The sequence below is a fragment of the Myiozetetes cayanensis genome, unplaced genomic scaffold, assembly GCF_022539395.1.
Source record: "Myiozetetes cayanensis isolate MyiCay16 unplaced genomic scaffold, myiCay2020 scf26, whole genome shotgun sequence".
In the NCBI taxonomy this organism is placed as follows: Eukaryota; Metazoa; Chordata; class Aves; order Passeriformes; family Tyrannidae; genus Myiozetetes; species Myiozetetes cayanensis.
The window spans coordinates 858,866-876,730 of NW_026087477.1; the positions used below are offsets into that span (position 1 = coordinate 858,866).

The 17,865-nt window shown below is 49.7% G+C and overlaps 1 protein-coding gene and 1 long non-coding RNA gene across 4 annotated transcripts in view; both read right to left on the bottom strand.

Moving 5' to 3' along the window:
* Nucleotides 1–17,865, bottom strand: part of LOC126642991 (uncharacterized) — a 223,037-nt gene that overhangs the window by 122,150 nt on the left and 83,022 nt on the right. The gene's annotated exons all lie outside the window — the stretch shown is intronic.
* Nucleotides 5,354–17,865, bottom strand: part of SLC4A11 (solute carrier family 4 member 11) — a 95,039-nt gene continuing 82,527 nt past the window's right edge. For all 3 annotated transcript variants that reach the window (XM_050321033.1, XM_050321035.1, XM_050321034.1), the window contains exons 18-20: nucleotides 13,872–14,067; nucleotides 12,170–12,339; nucleotides 5,354–8,873 (exon numbers count right to left, since the gene is read on the bottom strand). In XM_050321033.1, coding sequence (XP_050176990.1) covers nucleotides 8,810–8,873; nucleotides 12,170–12,339; nucleotides 13,872–14,067 — 430 coding nt within the window. In that variant the 3' untranslated portion in view covers nucleotides 5,354–8,809. The remainder of the gene's footprint in view (nucleotides 8,874–12,169; nucleotides 12,340–13,871; nucleotides 14,068–17,865) is intronic.

The following is a 17,865-nucleotide window of genomic DNA, read 5'->3' on the forward strand; positions in this document are numbered from 1 at the left end:
GGGCTCTGCTCCCAGGGAACAAGGGACAGGAGGAGAGGGAATGGCCTCCAGCTGTGCCAGGGGAGGTTTAGGCTGGATATTGGGGAAAATTCCTTCATGGAAAGGGTTGTCCAGCCCTGGCCCAGCTGCCCAGGGCAGTGGTGGATCCCCATCCCTGGAGGGATTTAAAATCCCTGTGGATGTGGCACTTGGGGACAGGGGGCAGTGGTGGCCTTGGCAGGGCTGGGGAATGGTTGGACTGATGATCTCAGAGGGCTTTTCCAACCTTCATGGCCCTGTGGTTCTCTGCTTGTCCTGTTACACCTTTGGACCATCCGAATTGCTGAGGGAGACAAGTGGGTGATGAGGAGCAAGCACTTCTGGCCAAAACCTCTCTTTAAAAGCCAGCAGGATACATCCCTGTGGAGAGCAGCAGGAGAAGGGAAGGTTGCTGCAGCACATCGTGGCCCACCTGGAGCTGGAAACGTGACCTGTGCCTACAGAGCCTGAGCCCACAGCGCTCCATCCCACCTGTGATTTCAGCGCTGAAGAGAAACCTTCCCTGAGGATTTCTCTGGTCCGTGGCTTTGGACAGCGGTTGCTGCACGAAGGAAGATGCCTTGGAAGCGTCCAAGGCCAGGCTGGACGGGGCTTGGAGCAACCTGGGCTGGTGGAAAGTGTCCCTGTCCATGGCTGGGAGTGGGACTGGATGATCCTTAATGCCCCTTCCAACCCAAAGCATGCCGTGATTTACGCTTTCTGCTCGGCGTTCGGGGCTGGATGAGCAGGAATCGAGCCATGCCCCCAATAACTCCTCATTTGGAGCCTGGGTTTCTCCGTGCTCGGCCCCAAAGCCCCTGGGCGTGCAGGTGGGTTGGTGTGGCGGAGCCAAAACTGCAGGTTTGGGAGTGAAACCCCTCCTTGTCTTCCGCTGTCTGTCCCCTAGATGGCACCTGCTCTCAGCACATTAAATCCCTGCCGGAAAACAGCGGGGTTCGGTGCCCGGGAGGGCTCGGGGCTGCCAAGTGATGCCCAGAAAACGACCACAAACCCCCACCCCAAACACAAATAAATAAATAAGCTTCAATTCATGGCTTTTTTTTTTTCTGCTGCCTTCTCTTCTGGTCCATCTCTGGGTTCCTGATCCCCCCCCCAAAATGCAGGGGACAGGGGTTAAGGGGTTCCTTCTCACCAGCTCTGCTGCAGTGGCACATCCTGGGGCCGTGACAGACCTGGAACACTCCAGGGAGGCAGTTCAGTCCTTTTTAGGGCTGGGAAGCGCAGGGAGGAATATCCCAACCCCCTTTCCAGTTTAAACCGGCGCAGGATGTCGAGCAGGGAAACCTTCTGAAGAACTCAGAGCGGTTTGAAGAGGCAGCCCCCTAAACAACCCCTTTTTCCCGTGCCTTCCACACCAAGCCATGGCACAGGGCAAACCCCCAGCCCACCCCCCTGGAGCCTGGCTCCTCTTGGAACGGTTTATCCATGGTAATTTGTGGCCGACGCACATTTCGGTCCTCCTGCAAAGCTCCTGGCAGAGCTTCCCATTTGTGTCCCGGTGGGGAAGGAAGGACGTGGTCGGGGGGGGGGGAAACGCGTCCCGATCTGACCCTTTCCTTCTCCAGCTCCAATCCGCACCAAACGGCGCTGCCATTTAGACCAATTATTGTTGGGAATCTGCTTTGAACGGGGGCACTTGGCACCTCGCAGGGTGATCTCCCCGCCAGGCAGATGCTCATCCGCTAAAATTCCACGCAGTGCCATCCAGAAGGTGACAAACACCTCTTTCCCACCTCCTTCCCGCTCCTCAGCATCTCCCCCCGAGGGGTTTGCTGAATTCCTGCATGTTCCCAGTCCCGGTGCAGCCCTGAGCCCCCGGTCCCACCTCCCTGCAGCCCGACGGTGCTGCACAGCATTCCCAGCTTTCCAAGGCTATCCCTGGGCTCCAGGCAGCGACCCGGGGGAGGGACCCTCCTGGAGGGGAGGAAGGCAGATCCCACAGGGGCACCACGGACCTGCAGGTGACCCCACATCTCCCAGGAGGCTCCGTCTGAGGGGGGCACAGCCACTTCTTACCAACAATTCCATCCTGGTCTCGGGATCTCCAGCACGTCCAGGAGGGAATAGCCTTGGATAGGACACACTCCAGCTCTCCAGTCACCCTGCAAGAGCAACAGAGAGCTGCAAGAACAGCTCCTGAGCCTCCCCTGAGCACATTTCTCCTCTCTTCTCACCGGGGTGGTACAAGAGTGGTGCAGCAAACACAACCTGAGTGCTCCTGCCCAGCCCCAGGGACGGGCACGTCCCAACAACCCCCCTGGCAGGGCATGGAACACCTCACAGCCCAAAAATCTGAGGCTGCCCACGTGCTCTGCAGCCCTCCAAGGTCAGCACCACACAGGCTGCTTTCCCCCTTTGGCCTGCTATTTTCCATGTATATTGTATTATTTTATATTTATACATGTATTTATATGAGGGTCACCAACCCTTGCTTCGGGGGCAGCTCCTCCTGATGGAGACCAGAGCTGGGAGAGCAATCCCAGAGGGCCTGGGGAGATGAAGTGGCTGGAGACAAGGAACAGGGCTGCAGGGCTCATCTCTGGGTTGGATGATGCCAAGGAAGGCAGAGCCAGCTCCAGATGCTCTCAGGATACACCACATCAGGTACAAAGTGCAATTATTTCTTACCCTTCCCTATTAAATGATGAAACAACCCATTTTTTTGGCTCCCCAGCCTCCCACAAGTAAGATGTGTGTTCCTTGCACCCACAGCTGAGATCCTCAAATGCTCCAAGTGTCAGGAATGACACAAATATCCCCAGAGAAATTCAAACTGCACAGGGAGGGAAGTCCAAGCCATGCTGGGATTTTTGGTTTGAACAAAAGACACTGATTAGGCACAAAGTAGAAATATATGAACAGCATAATTTCTCTTTATTTTGGTTTTAAACAAGGAGTTTCCTTATACAATAAATAAATTCCCTCTCCCTCCCTCCCCCCAGCCACAGGCAACTCTTATCCAAAGAAATCATTCCCTGGAAAATCAGCACTAGGGAGAGGAGATTTAGGAAGTGCAGTATCCAGGTCTCCCTGAACAGGATCTGGGGCTTTCCATCACCCAAAACGTTCCTAGCAACCTCCTGATCACCCAACACAGAAAGATTTATCCAGGGAAAAAAAGAAATCTTGGGAGATGCTGGAAAATAAACCCAACCCTGTGGAGAAAACTATCACACCTGGGGAGGCAAAGGAATCTCAGCAATGAAGGGCATGGAGGGAGAGAACAAGGGGGAATGGCTTCAAATTGAGAGTAGGTTTAGATGGGATATTGGGAAGGAATTGCTGGCTGTGAGGGTGGGGAGGCCCTGGCCCAGGTTGGGCAGAGAAGCTGTGGCTGCCCCTGGATCCCTGGAAGTGTCCAAGGCCAGGTTGGAGCACCCTGTGCTAGTGGAAGGTGTCCCTGCCCATGGTAGGGGGTTGGAACTGGATGATCCTGAAGGTCCCTCCCAACCCAATCCCTTCTGTGATTCCATGAATCCCTTAAAATCCTGCTTAGGTAGGCTGGGACTCACCTGGGGCTGCAGTTTGAAATCAGTGCCATTGGTCCCAAATTTGAGAATCAGGTGATGCTTCACATAACAGAGAGGTGACCAACACAACTCCCAAAGAGTCAAACTTACCTAAAAAAAGGCACACTGAGACACCCATTGCTGCTGAGGGGCAGAGGGAGAACTGCTCCCCAATATGATTTTCTGCAACCTCCACATCACACAAATATTTCACTGCCAGAGAGCTTCCTTTTTTTTGTGTGTGGTTTTTTTTGTTTGTTTGTTTTTCCAGCTCCTTGAGTTTTGCCCCCCTCCCCACCTGTGGGCACAGAAGGGGCCCTGCTGGCTTCTCACAGCACCAGGGATTTGTCCCAGGGAAGGAGGTGCAGCCTTCAAGCCCTGCAAGGCAGCAGCTCCCTGCAGCAGGGATGCAGATGGGGAGCAGAAGGCAGGACAGGCTCTTAAATATTTAATGTGACAGCGGAACGGGGCCAAGCGACTCCGAGCTCAGGCAGCGCTTTGTGCGAGGGGAGGAGGAGAGACACAGCCAGGGATTGTCTTGGGGTGTGAGAGGAAAGCACACAGAAGCTGTAAGAGGAAAAAAAGTGCTAATTTGTGTTTCCATGTGCTCCAGCAACTCCCTCCTCTGTCTGCTCCTCCCAGCGTGGTGAGGGTTTGCTCTTTGCAGCCAGTGCTGCACTGGCCGGGGTCTGGTGCTCAAATGCCTTCATTAGATATGAAAACAGTGAGAGGAGACTGTTCTGACAGGCACAGGCCTCGACACAGAGACAAAAAACCAGGGCAAACCCATCCCATTCTGTCCACTGGAGTTGTTCTGGAAGCCTGGACAGCCCCACTGGAGCACTGGGCCATGAAAGCTGAAGAGAAGCAGAGGAAAGTGCAGCTGCTGGAGAGCTACGAATCCTGCAGAATTCCTTGGGATGGCAAAGCAAGCCCCAGGGAGCTGCCACTGCCACGCTGTTGCTCAAGTTCTCCAGAGAAAAATTCCCCAGGTGGCACCTGGGCAGCATTTTCCATGGTGGAGATTCCAGAGCCAGCTTCCAGAGGGAGGGCTGGGGAAGCGAAGAGCCGGGTCAGGAGATGACAGCAAATGGCTCTGAGCTGAGGGTTAGGGGGGGAACAGACACAAGAGATGAGCTTGAGCCAAGCCTGGTTCTGCCCTTCAGACTTCCAGGCACGTAAAATGCTCCAAAGGGCAGTCAGAACGCAACAAACAATAAAAAGAAAAGCTTGATCAAGGAGGAACATGAACCTGTGTCAGTGACAGTGGAGATGCTTGGAGGGACACAGAGTGGGAAAAAACAGGGGAGGACCCTCTGACCCGCAGTACCACCCCAGTGTGACCATCTTCCAGATCTCTGTTCAGGGCATCCCAGTTCTCACAGGTCACTGGGAAGAGGTGTCACATCCCACACAGTCATCGGGGCTCATCTTGGATCATTCCAGCAGGAAAGCAGCTGAATTCCTTCACTCCATCCCCACCCTTTCACAGCAGGGCACTGATGCACATCCAAGCAGAGCTTGACATTTATTAACAGCTTCACATGTTGACTCCTGGGAGTCTGGGGGTTGTTGCTGGTGGAGTTGTCAGATTCGCTTCCTAAGCAATCCCCAAAGTGCTGCCCTGCTTGTTCAGCACTCCGTGTTTTCACCAACCTCCCTCAACTTACATGGAGAAAACACATCCATTTCCATACAGAGCACGTCAAGATTATTTCTGAAGGCAACAAAATAAGTCTCAGACCAAGGAAACCGTTCAGGTATAAATCCAACTTTAATTGTCGAGCTCATTCTCGCTCCTACATTCAACGCAAGGATCAAAAACCGCAACGTTTGAGAGCAGAATTTTATTCTCCCTCCCCGCCCCGGTTTCTGATCGTTTTGGCAGCTGTCAAAAAGTAACTTCCACAAATCCACTCATCCCAGCAGCTTTTCCCTACCTTTGTGGTCCCAGGGGAACACCGTGGGCTCTCCCAGCAGCTCATCCCTCCCACCCCAGTTCTTTGGCAACAGTTACACAGAGCATTGTGCGTATATAAAGAGCTTATAATAAAACTTCTTTTACATTCTAATTGTCTCAACCTTCACAGAAGTATTAAAGTGTTCAATCAACTCTGAACAAACCCTCCTTCCCTGGTCAGCCCACTTCCTGGAAACGCCTGCACTTTGAGTCTGCAAAACCAGAAGCAAACGAGAAGAGAAAAGGCATGGAAAAAAAAAATTAAAAAATAATCCTCTGCAGGATCATGACAACCCCTCAGGAGATGAGAGGCCTCCACACATCTCCCTTTTCTACCCATATATTGGAGAAATGGGTCCAAATGTTCGACCAGTCTAAGCCAGCACATTTCTCCCCCCCATCCCAAATTGTGGCCATTTCCCATCAGTTGATTTTTTTTTTTTTTTTGGCCCCTGTAGAATGAAAACCCTGCAAAACAGAACCCTACTGCTGCTACAAAGAAAACACAAACACTGAAGTCACACCGGTAAAAGCAAAATAAAAAGACATAAACAAGGGCTGTGATGGATATTTAACCCTCCCTGCTACCTGCATTTTCCATTATCTCGGCAACATCTGACACCATCTGAAATTGGGGCCTTCCAAGGAGGCTTTAACAGGGGTGGGTTTGGTCCTTTAAGTGGGGAGTGCAGGGCACATCTCAAAACTCTTTCCTCTGGCAAGACCCACAGTGACCAAAGCCACATTCCCTTGGGCACATCCCCTCCTTCTTCCAGCTCTACCATCCGAAACAGGGTTTAAACCACCCCACAAGGTGACTTTCCTCCCCCTCCCTTCCCCCGTGGAGAGCAGAGACACCACAAATTCTCCCCCAGGGCACGTGTGTTTTACAGCTTTTACTCCACCACAGGATGAGGCTTCTGATGGCAGCTCTGGTTAAATCTTTTGACATCTGTGGGAAAAACGCGTTCCTTCAGCCTCACCGGGCCTTTGCACTCCCTGCCTGCCGACAGGTCCCGAGCTGCTGGCTGTCACCTGCCCTTCTTCTGCTGACTGGAGATCAGACACGCTCTCAGCACCTCCACAGTCCTGTCTGCCCCTGTTCCTACTCAACAGCTCTCGGTGAGCTCAGCCCTGAAGTGACTCAAGAGCCGGGAAACACCGAGAAGAGTCGTCAGAAATCACTCACAGGTTCAATGCTGCTGTCCTGCCCCCGTCAGACACAGCCCCAGCTCCCCCTCAGGGTGACTCAGAGCCAAATTACCCGCTCTGGGGTGGCCCCTCCTGACCCTGGGACTCCTCAGCAGCCCCTCATGGTGCCACATGAAGGTCACGGTTTTAACATCACACGTGGTTGATGTTCTGCTTGCTGAGCTGAGGGCCTTGCCCCGGGATTCCTCAGGGATAAATAAAACCACTCCCACACTGCCCTCCTCCATCCAGGTTCAACACAGAGGTGAAGGGCTTGGTAAAAAAAGGACATAAATTGGTTTTGCACGCGTGCTTGAGTGCTACATGGAGGTTAAATACCCCCTGAATTTAGTGCAAATACACCAAATCTTGAGCGGTTTGAGCCTGGCTTAGTTTTAGTTCCAGCACAGCTTGACACCCTCCCTCACTGCAGGGTGGGGTGGGAGGAACCTCCCCCACTGATAAAAACTCTGCACCATTTACCGGGCAAGCAAGTGCTAATGAACACCTCTCTGTGCTGACACATTTGCATTTCATTTTCTGTCGCTCTCCTCCCTCCCCCGTTTCTAGTGCTTTGAGGGGTCATTATCGAGGCCCACCACTTTCTGAAGGCTCCACCCGTGACCTGTGATGTGCAGCTCTGAAAACACCAAAGGGCAGCTTGTTTCACAGTACTCCAAAACCAAAAAACAAAACCAACCAAACCTGACCGTAGTACAAGCAAAATTAAATAAACCCGAATTATGAAAGACAGCAGAAGTTCGATTCATCCAGAAATATAATATAACATAACATCTGGGAGAGAGTGTGTGTGTGTGGGAATCTGGAGATCAGCTACAAAACAGAGACAGTGAAATGACCAACAAATATTGATTAGGCGAGAGAGGAAAAAAAACTTTTCACTGGATTCTGTACATGAAAATTAAATGCAAAATTCACATGTTGGAGCATCAGGACAGAACGATGAATAGGTCTCAAGCCACAGGGAGGAGGAAGCAAAGGAACACCTTGAATAAAAGCAACACATGGACAAAACCAGTAACTGAGCAGCTTCCAAAGGGGGAAAAAAAAAAAAAAAAGTGACCATATCTCCAAATGAGAAAAAGCAGCACTGAAGCAGAGAACAAGTGCAATCATGGGAAACACTGACTGCACAAAACACTTTGGATATTTGGAAAGGATCAGGCCCTATCTGTATATCTATGCAAAATATATACACAAATCCATCTGTATATATGTACACATAGGCACTCCTGTACATATGTATATGCAACCATGACCCAACTGCCCTGGGACGAGTATCTGACTCTGAGAGTGCAAGGGAAAAAAAATTGCTGCAGTTGTGCAAAAATACAATTCTGGGTTTGATTACCGAGAAGGAACGGCAGAAAATCCGAAATAATTCCCAAATAGCTCAGACCCAGCTGTGGTTTCATCAACGTGGCCATGAGAGCCCGATCTCCCAACGTTTCCAGCTCTTTTGTAGGAATTAAATACTCACCCAAAGCTGGGGATTGTTATCAGTACATATCATAGCTGTTTCCAAACCCACCAATCTGGAGGAGTGGTCAGAAACCTCTCCTGCCATCAGTGGTTTAGCACGAGGCCATCCCACCCCTGAAAACCCCATTTGGGAATAACTGGATGCACGGGAAATTGAAACTCAAGGGCCAGGACAAGGCTGGCACTCTGCAAAAAAAGAAGGGTCAGTTGTTGAAGGGAAGAATAGGATGTGGTGCATTAAAAATAACACAAAGAGAGAGTTCCCCCCCACCCTGAAAAGAAGGGAACACGTGACAGCTCTGAATCCATGCTCCAACCCTACAGACATGCTGATCTTTGGGGTTCTGGGATGTGGGAAGTAGCGTTTTCCATGAAGCCTGCTCGCCTCACAGCTCCCAAAGAGCATCGTCCTCCCAAGTCCAAGGCGGGTTTTGGGACGCTCCAGCATTCCCATGGTCTCTGACAGGCGTGCACTGCCACGTTAGGGCGGAGAGAAAGTGGGGAAGGAAAGAAGTGCGTGGGATTGTCCTGCGCCTCGGGAAAGCCACCTGTTCCCGCTCCAAAAGGGCTGGCTGTCCTTGCTGCTCCACGTGGGGAGGGCCCCCCTTTAGTGCTCTGCATCCATGGCATCCAAGTACTTGGCTTCGATGATCCTCGGGAGCAGGTTATACCTAGGGGTGAAACACAGGAATGGGGTCAGTGCTTGTTTGTAGCCATGGAGCACTTTTTGTGTCCGCCCCAAGACTCCCCCAGTTGAGTTTGTCCATGAGATTCTCTCCCAGTTGAAGGGGAGAAATGTGAGGACAGCCAAAGTAACCAATGCTGTAAGAAAATACAGCTTTTACAGGAACAACAGGGCAGAGTTCCTTCTGGAAGGAGCCTCTTCCTTTTCAGCTGGCACGGGAAGAGAACATCCTCATCCTCACAGGAGAAAAGCAGCCTTCCCAAAGTGCTCTGCCACCCCAAAGTCTTCAAGATGCCAAAACTGTACCCCCCCCACCCTAATCTACGCTCCTGGTTTGTGCTGGGGCACACAGGTAGTGCCTTCCTCCTGCCTCCAGTTTGCAGATGGATGCATTGCTGTGCCACGAAACCCCATTTATTTCCAATTTCCACTTTTTTTTCTCATCACTTGCTGGCTCTCAAAGAGCTGCACACAAAGGCTCTCCAGGTACACCAGAATGAAGCTTTAAGAGAGAAACCAGAAGCTTTGGTCTTTAGGGGAAGCACCAAATGTATCAGCCAGACTTGTGACTACGACAATAAAACAAGAAGGGCCATGACTTGCATTTCTCCAGCTGCTGGTAAGACTCCATCCCCACCTGGTGACTGGACTCTCCACTGGATCGTGGAGACAGTGATTCCCTTACTTTTGGGGGTTTTTACAAATTTGTTTGCAAGAACATCCTCAAGGATGGATATATTTGGGTGACAAAGGTGTGGTGCTGTAACAATGTGCTCTGAAGTTGCTTTCATTAAATCCTCCTGCATATTTACTGTGACTCCTTTAACAAGGGAGTTATTCCTCAGCTGTTAAAATAAGGCAAAAGGCACCAGAAAGCCAGTTTGGGACTTCAATAGTTCTGCAAGAGACCCCAAACACCATCTACTGCTGGGAAGTACCAGAATTCTCCTTAAATAGACCCATCACACAATGAAATGCTTGACAGCCATGGCAGGAGAGATGAGCACCACAGAATGCTTGGGAAGAAGATGATCCTTCTCTCAGCAACCAAAAAACTACTCATCCCAAAGTTCTGGATCAAAGCCAGCAACTGGGGATACCTAAAAATCCCATTTTCTTCCACCTCAACAATGGATTTCGATGGCTTCTCATTATCTCTCCCATTAAGAGCACAGCAGCGGTCCCTCACCACTGACAATGCAAATCATGGGTCTAATGCAGTTGGACAGGTGGGAATGGGGCTTGGAGACATGGCTGGTGTTCTGGATGGGACACCAAGTCACATCTCACTCATCTGTGTGTGACTCTTGACTTTGACCCGTCCCTGGCTGATGTCCCATCTCCTCTTCCTCCCTTCACTTCTTAAAAAAAAAAAAAAAGGGAAATATATTTAATTTCTTCTACCCTGTCTCATCTATTTAGAGTGCCAAATCCTTGAAAAAAAAAAAAGTCATTAACTACAGAGCTCATGGATCATGGTGCTGCCTTCTTGGCTGGAGGCCACAGAAAGGCAGAAGGAATGAGAGGAAGGAAAGCCAAGGGCAGCTTTCTGGGCTGTGCCAGGTAGCAGCATCTTCCCCTGAGGAGCAGGGCTGGTTATCCAGCTCCCAGGAAAGAACTGCTCTGGAAAGAGAAATGAGGTAGAAACAGAGAGGATGAGGTGGCAGTATCTTATTGCCTCAAAGAAGATGTATTTGCACCACTGCATTATCCTGCTCTTATTACAAAATCAGCCTCTTGGACAGTGAATTCTCTCCACGCTAATTTAGTTTGTTATACCATGTCCAAGGATTGACTGTTTAGCAAAGAGTGTCCCACATTTTCTGTTCTGTGCTGAGCTTCCTTGTATGGAAACTTGCAGTTCCCACCAGAGTCAATCCCCCAGCACTGCACAGAGCCTGGAGTATTTACAGCCACTGATCCAGTCACCCGAAGCAACACCAATGTGAAGGGCAGGTGAGAGACTCCTGCCCCAGGAACAATAACTTCAGTGTTTTCCAAGGCTGTTTATCTTTAAAAACCCAGCTCAAACAGCTCTAACCTGATCCTGTTGAAAGCCATGGCAGCTCTGACATTTGCTTGTGTTTTGGGAAGAACTGGGCCCCCATTCACCAGCCAAGGAAAACACCACAGCAGCTGCCTTGGGAGATTATCACACTGGCAGCCCTGAACTTTGAGATCAGAAAGAAGATCTCTGAGAGACTGCAAGCTCAAAGTCAACCAGATAGCACTGGATGCCATGCTGGCCCAAAAATAATCAAATGGACTGGGAACAGATCTGTTCCTTCCAAGATCTTATTATGGCTTCTCATTACACCCAAAGGATTGAGAGCATGAATGATTTAACTGGAGAATGATGGGCAGTCACTGCTAATGAACACTGAGGAAGAAGTTAGTTAAGTTTCTCAACGATTCCCTCTCCAGACTCAAGATATTGTGGTGCCCTTCCACTTTTAAAGACCATTTTAAGACTAAATGTGGCCAGTTTGACCTGACTGATCAGTGGCAGCGGCTTTTACAGCAGGGCAGGAAGTCTGCAAAGTCATCCCAGCAATGGGTAAGAGATAAGGGCTCCTCTTAGGAGGAGTTTCCAGCTCTGCTCTGAGCACTGGTCTGAGGAAATCAAATTGCAACGCCATGAGGAACATTATCAAATATTACCCAGAGGGAAGGCTCACACTGAAGCTTCTCAGGAAGATCAAGCATTACAAGGAGAGTTTTTGCCTCCTGGGCAGCTGGAAGAGCAGCACCTGCCAGCCCAGAAGCCTTTGAGTGACTCCCAGCAGCAGTGAAATCCCAGGCTTCAGTCACAGGATAGAGGGGGTTGGAAGGGACCCTCTGGAGATGGTCCAGTCCAACCTGCCCTGCCAAGGCAGGGTCACCTGGAACAGGTGACACACAACATGTCCAGGTGGGTTTGGAATGTCTCCAGACAGGGAGACTCCACAGCCTCCCCTGGGCAGCTGTTCCAGTGCTCTGCCACCCTCAACATAAACGAGTTCTTCCTCATTTTGAAGTCGAGCTTCTTGTGTTTTAGTTCGTGGCCACTGCTCCTTAATGCTCTGGGCACCACCAAAAGGATTCTGGTGCCATTCCCTGACACCCCTTGGAGACATTTGAATGGATTGACAAAATCCCCTCTCGGTCTCCTCTCCAGACCAAAACAGGCCCAGCTCCAACAGCTTCCCCTCTCCCTGGACTTCCAGCAATCCAAACCTGAGGACAAAAAGCATGGAAAAGAATAAAAAAAAAATAAATAAAAAAGGCAGCCAAGCTTCATACCTGATGGGGATCATCCCTATCATGATGAGGGGGAAGATCATCTTCATGTAGGGCAGCGGTGACATCCCAAAGCCGCAGAGGATGAGGAGCTGCAGGACCTGCAGGCCGGTGAAGTAGTGGATCTTCCTCTGGGGCACTCTGCGGATGTAATGGGTCGGGGGATACGCGGTCTGGGGAGGGAAGAGCCACACATCAGACATGCAGGGACCTGGAGCTGCGAGGGGAGAACGTGGCCTGACATTTGGGACACTGGGGTTTTTTGTGTGGATTTGCACACACACACACCGTCCAGCATCGGAGCCCTGAGCGGGTTCAACGGCTCAGCGTGGGGTTTAGAGGGTTAAACCGAGTGCCTCAAACCACAGCACTGGCAGCAGAGCCCAGAGCATGACTGGGCACTGGGAGCCAGGAGAGGGAAAGACACCACACCAGCCAAGAGTGCCTTTGGGAGCATCTGGAGTGCAGGGTAATAGCCTGGTAAGTGCGGTAATGAGATTCCCCTGAGGAGCATTGTCAGGGCTCTGCAGCAGCAGCATCTGAAGGGCCTGGGGGACGTGCAGGGGGTGATGGGGAGCAGATGCACCCGGGTGCTGTCACTGCTGGGGGGTTTCTCCACCTACAACCCAGCTCCTCGTGGATTTTAGAGCCTTCATAAGGCTCCATCCTTGCCCCTGGTGCTCCCACCTCTTGGCTGAACCCCACTAGGGGAAGAGCAGGGGATGAGATCAGGGAGGTGCAGGAAGGGGCTGTGCTCAGACTGCAATGCTTTCTCTCCACTCCCATAAGCTATTCATTTTTGAGGAATAAAGGGGGGGGAAAACTGACATTAATAGGCTAAATATGGTGGTTTTCTTTTGACAGTTCCTTGCTCATGTCTGAGCACAGGCTTTGACTCACTGTCTATACATCAATGAAGAGCATGAGCGACTGTCTGCTGGCACTGGTACAGATTCCATGGGTTTCAGATTGTGCCATGACTCATTAAAAGGCTTCCAGAAAAGGGAGATCTCCATATTCAAGAATACTTTTTTAATTTTCCAAACCGAAGCTCGGAAAATTCCACACGTAATTTGCACTAAACCCGGGAGTAATAACAAGTCACATGCCTCGGGAGCTGCTCAACCCTCATTCAAAAATTGACATGACAAATGGAATCTTTACCCAACTCGCACAGTTTTAACCTCTGGGATGTAATATTAGAGATCAAAATAGATTAGCAGAGATTGCAGAGCCAAATGTTGGGCTTATTGAGCCCTTGACCCTTGTTACATAAGAGAAGATGAGCTGGAGACTTGCTCCAGGTACCTCCTACACTGAAAACCAACACCTTTTTTAAGCACCTGTAACAGAGGGGCTCGAAAACAGATCTCCCAGGTTTGTTTTCAACCCCACATCAGACAGGTTTCAATAATGCAAAGTAATTTCATTTTGAGTTTAAAAATCCCATCTCGTGGCGTTTCATACAACACAAAAGTCAAAAATACAGCCAAAAAAATTACCCGCCCGAAGCTTTGCTGGGGAAATCAGAAGATCACCCTTTCCTGATGTTGTGCTTTAAATATTTATATGATTTTTTAAATGCACATACCCTGCAGCTGATGAAAACATCAACAGCCCACAAAATTCGTGCAGTCGCGCGCTCAGGTTTGGAGCGCAGCTCTCAGGTGTTGGTGTTCCCGTTCCAGCTGTTCCCACCCCATACCTGTTCCTTGAGCAGCAGAGCCACCCTCTCAAAGAGCTGGTTCCCATCAATGGAGGTCAGGGCGATGTAGAGGAAGAGGCCGTAGAGGACCGGCTTTGGGATCCACTGGAGAGGGAAAGGCAGGAGCAGGAGCGACAGCCCAACCAGGAAATTCGCCACCAGGCTCGTCAGCCGCGTCTCCTTCACGCTCACGATCCTGGGAGCGAGAAAACAGGGATTAGGGGAGGAGGGTAACACCCCAGAATCCTGGAAAGCTTGTTCCCTGCTCCATGGAGGACACGTGCCACTCGGGAAAGGGAAGCTCATCTCCACCACACTGAGATCAGCACTTCTGACACCCGGGAGGCAGAGCCCTGCTGGATCCAGGCCAGCCACTTCATCCACAGCAGCTGGAAAAACGCCAAATTCCCCTCCTGCAAAGCTCCACAGATCCCAGCCCTGAACTAAATTGCCCTCTAAAGTGATCCTGTTTAGCACAATGCAAAACAAAACCCAAAAAACAAACAAAAACCAAACCAAAACAAACCAGGCAAGAATCCCCTTTCTGAGCAGTAATCCTTCCCTGGATTTACCCAGTGCATATGCAACTGGCTTCTATCCCAAAGAAAACCCATTGGCTTCTCCAGGAACTAATGAACCTCTTCTAAAAAATAATAAAAAAAAAAAGGCAAGCAAGGTCTGCACTGTCCTGACAGCGAGTCAGCAGTTCTGATGGATTTGAGGATCTCCCTGTTTACATGGAAGGGAATGCTGAGAGCACCAAGCAGGGAGTCACTTCTGCTGTGGGCAACAGCAGTTGTGTCGTGCTGCAAATTGCTTATTACCATGCAAAACATGTAATTAATTAATGCAAATTTGCCAGAGCTGACAGGCCACAGATTGATTTCTTTTTTTTTTTTTTTTTTGGAGGGGAACACTGACAGGAAAGCATGGAGCAGCTTTCAGAACCTGCTCCAGGGGAGGTTGCTTTGTTTTCCTTTCACTTCAACTAAACCTGTGAGCATCTCCTGGTTTGAAAAACATTACCAGAGACAACAGGAGGAAAGAAACCCCTCATCTGTCAAGAGCACTTATAAAGAGAGAAGAGGATTCTTAACTTTTTTTTTTTTAAGGAAGATAAATCCACCAATGCAGTGGATAAGCCAGTGAGTAAATCCTACTATTATCTGGAAAAAGTGGTGTTTTGGTGCCATTTAGTGACCTCATTCCCTGGATGAGACCCCTCACATTCTGAATTAACCCTGTACATAAACTTCTCTGAGGATTAACGCAGAAGATCTATCAAAACACACTTCCCTCCTCTACAGAGGCACTGCTGAGACTTCACAATCCTGTCCTGAAGAAGATTGCTTCCCAGTGAATTAATTCACTATTTAGATGTTTGCTTCCCAGTGAATTATTCCAGTATTAAATTTGAGAGCTTTGCTTGTAGGTAAGGTCAGGTTGAACTTCCAATCTGTTCATACACTCAAGGAGCATAATGAAGCTGTGGGGATGAAGGAGCCTTTCCACACCCCTGTTTGGAAAGGGAGGGAAAGAGGAGCAGCCTGAAGCTTCCCCTGAGGATTTGGATAACAAGGCAGAATTAACACCATCAGTCATGAGACCTGAGGAACAACAGACACCACGAACAGTACACAAAGTCCTGAGGACAACACTGGAAATCCTCAGTGAGTAATGGGGCAGAGCACACACATCATCCAGGATTACCAAGACAGGATGCACAGAGGTGTTAACCTTTCAGTGACCTTTAAATGGGTTTAAACAGGAGGAACCACAAACTCCTCCCAAACAGACTTGGTTTGGATCCTCTTGCAGGTCTCCTGTGTCAAGGGGTCCTGCCCATGGCCTGGAAAAGCTGAGGGAGAGTAGAACTTTGGTCTTTCCATCTCTGGTAGAACTGGGACAACCCCTAAGTGGGTCTAGTTTGGCATCTTTCCCATTGCCTCCAGGTCTGGATCACCAGAGAACACAGAACTTGGAGATGATCAGAGCAGCTGCAAGTGCTCATTCCAAGTAATTTCAGTCTGACAAGGAGTGGTCAGACAACTTCAGAGCTGCCAGAACCACTCAAGTGGCCCAGTGAAGCAGGATCCACTAACTGAATCAGCCTCATCCAGGCAGAGCAAGAGCTTCCCAAGTTTCATCACCAGGCAACTCAGAGATGAAGGATTTCTGCCATTTCAGGCCAAGATCTGACCCATCCATGTGGCTGCTCACGACCTGCAGGCACACACAAGGCTGCAAGTGAAGTCATGCAAAGTCAGAGAGCTCAGGAGCAGAAGGAGCTGTGAAGGCATCCCACTTCAACCAGCTGCACATGCAGAACAGCTCAGAGCAGCAGCCCTTTGGTAACAAGTTCTTGAAGCTGGTGGAATTTTCTGCAGTCCTCTCCTGGGGATGCAGCAATCACAGCACTGACCACACAGAAGACGTACTGCAACGACTCCTGCCAGCTCCTGCTAATGCCACTTATTTGTTGGGAATATTTTATAAGGACATAAAAAATGGCTCATAATTAACCAAACATGACATCTTTAAAGCTGATGTTCCCAGCCTTAAATTGGCCTTCTGTTAATTCTAACACTTTCTCTCATTTCCAGGGCGAGGACATCGCAGTCACATTAAGTGAACAGAGGAAACCCTGATTTCCATGTGCTCAAAATCTGGTTTGGCCCTTGAGGAAACAGCTCCAGAAAGCCTGTGCTGCGAGGGAAATAAAGTCATTAATGGAGATCAAAGAGTATAATCCAGGTTCATTTCCCCAAAATCCCTTAAATATGGCTGGGATGGGATTAGCCATTCCCAAACTTCTCCACGTGAGTCTGCCTGTTTGCAGATTGACACAGGAAACTCAAATCATTCCTCTACAGGGGAGAAGAAAATTTTGCTTTCATTGTGGCTGATCTTTATTCTTGTTTGTATCATCATCCTGTGAGAGCTTTGATTTGAGTGCAGGAAAGGAGCCTGCCAAGGGAGACAGAGCTGATTTCCTAATTGAGCTCCATTTCATTCCTCTCGCAGCAGAGCTGGCTGAGAGGAGGGGGGAAAAAAGAAAAAGGAAAAAAAAAAAAAAAGATGACTACATTGCTTGGAGCCTCCTGTTATAGCTCAGTTCTTAGCAGAGAACAAAAAGCTTTGGTCTCCAAGGGAGTTCAAAGCATTAGGAAATCCTCATTGCCTCCCTCACTCCCAACATCCAGCTCCCAGCACCGACCTGCCCTGGCACAGCAGAGCTTGTGCCCTGAGGGAACACCCTCAGTGAGGTCAGGGCATCCCTCAGCCCTGCCAGGATCATCAGAGAGGCCTCTCTGATGCTCATTTTTGGGGCAGCTGGGTGAAGGAGGAGAGGACAAGGATAGGAATTAGTCCTTAATTCAGTCAGAGGACTTGACTTCATCGAGGAGAAGGCAGAATGCACAGTCAAGACAGTGGAAAAACAGGGAAAAAGACACCAGGTATTAAAACTGGCAACAGGAGACAAGGAGGGAGGGTTAGCAGATGATTTTCAAAGTGTAAATTCTACATCTTGCAAAGAAATGGAGAGTAGAGGCATCCCAGAGCAGATCATGGTCACAAGGAGGAAGGATTAAAACCCTACAGAACTCAAATTTCAAAGTAGATTTTTTTTTTAAATAGGGTTTAGCATTTACTATAGTCACATCCCAAAACCCTCCAGAGCTCAAGGAGCATTGGGACAACGTTCTCAGGGACAGGGTGGGATTGCTGGGGTGTCTGGGCAGGGCCAGGAGCTGAACTGGATGATCCTTGGGGGTCCCTTCTACCTCAGGATATTCTGTGGTTCTGTGACATAGCTGTGATAGCAACACATACCAAAGGGAATGCAAGCCCAAGGGACTGATCTCTCAGGAAAGATCTGTAAAAGACTTGCAGGAAGCAGCAGGAGCCAGCAATTTCCAGATGTGGAAGGTGAAATCTTTCCATCCCTGCCCCAAAAAGCAGCTGTGCCTGGCTGGGCACAGCAAGACTGGAA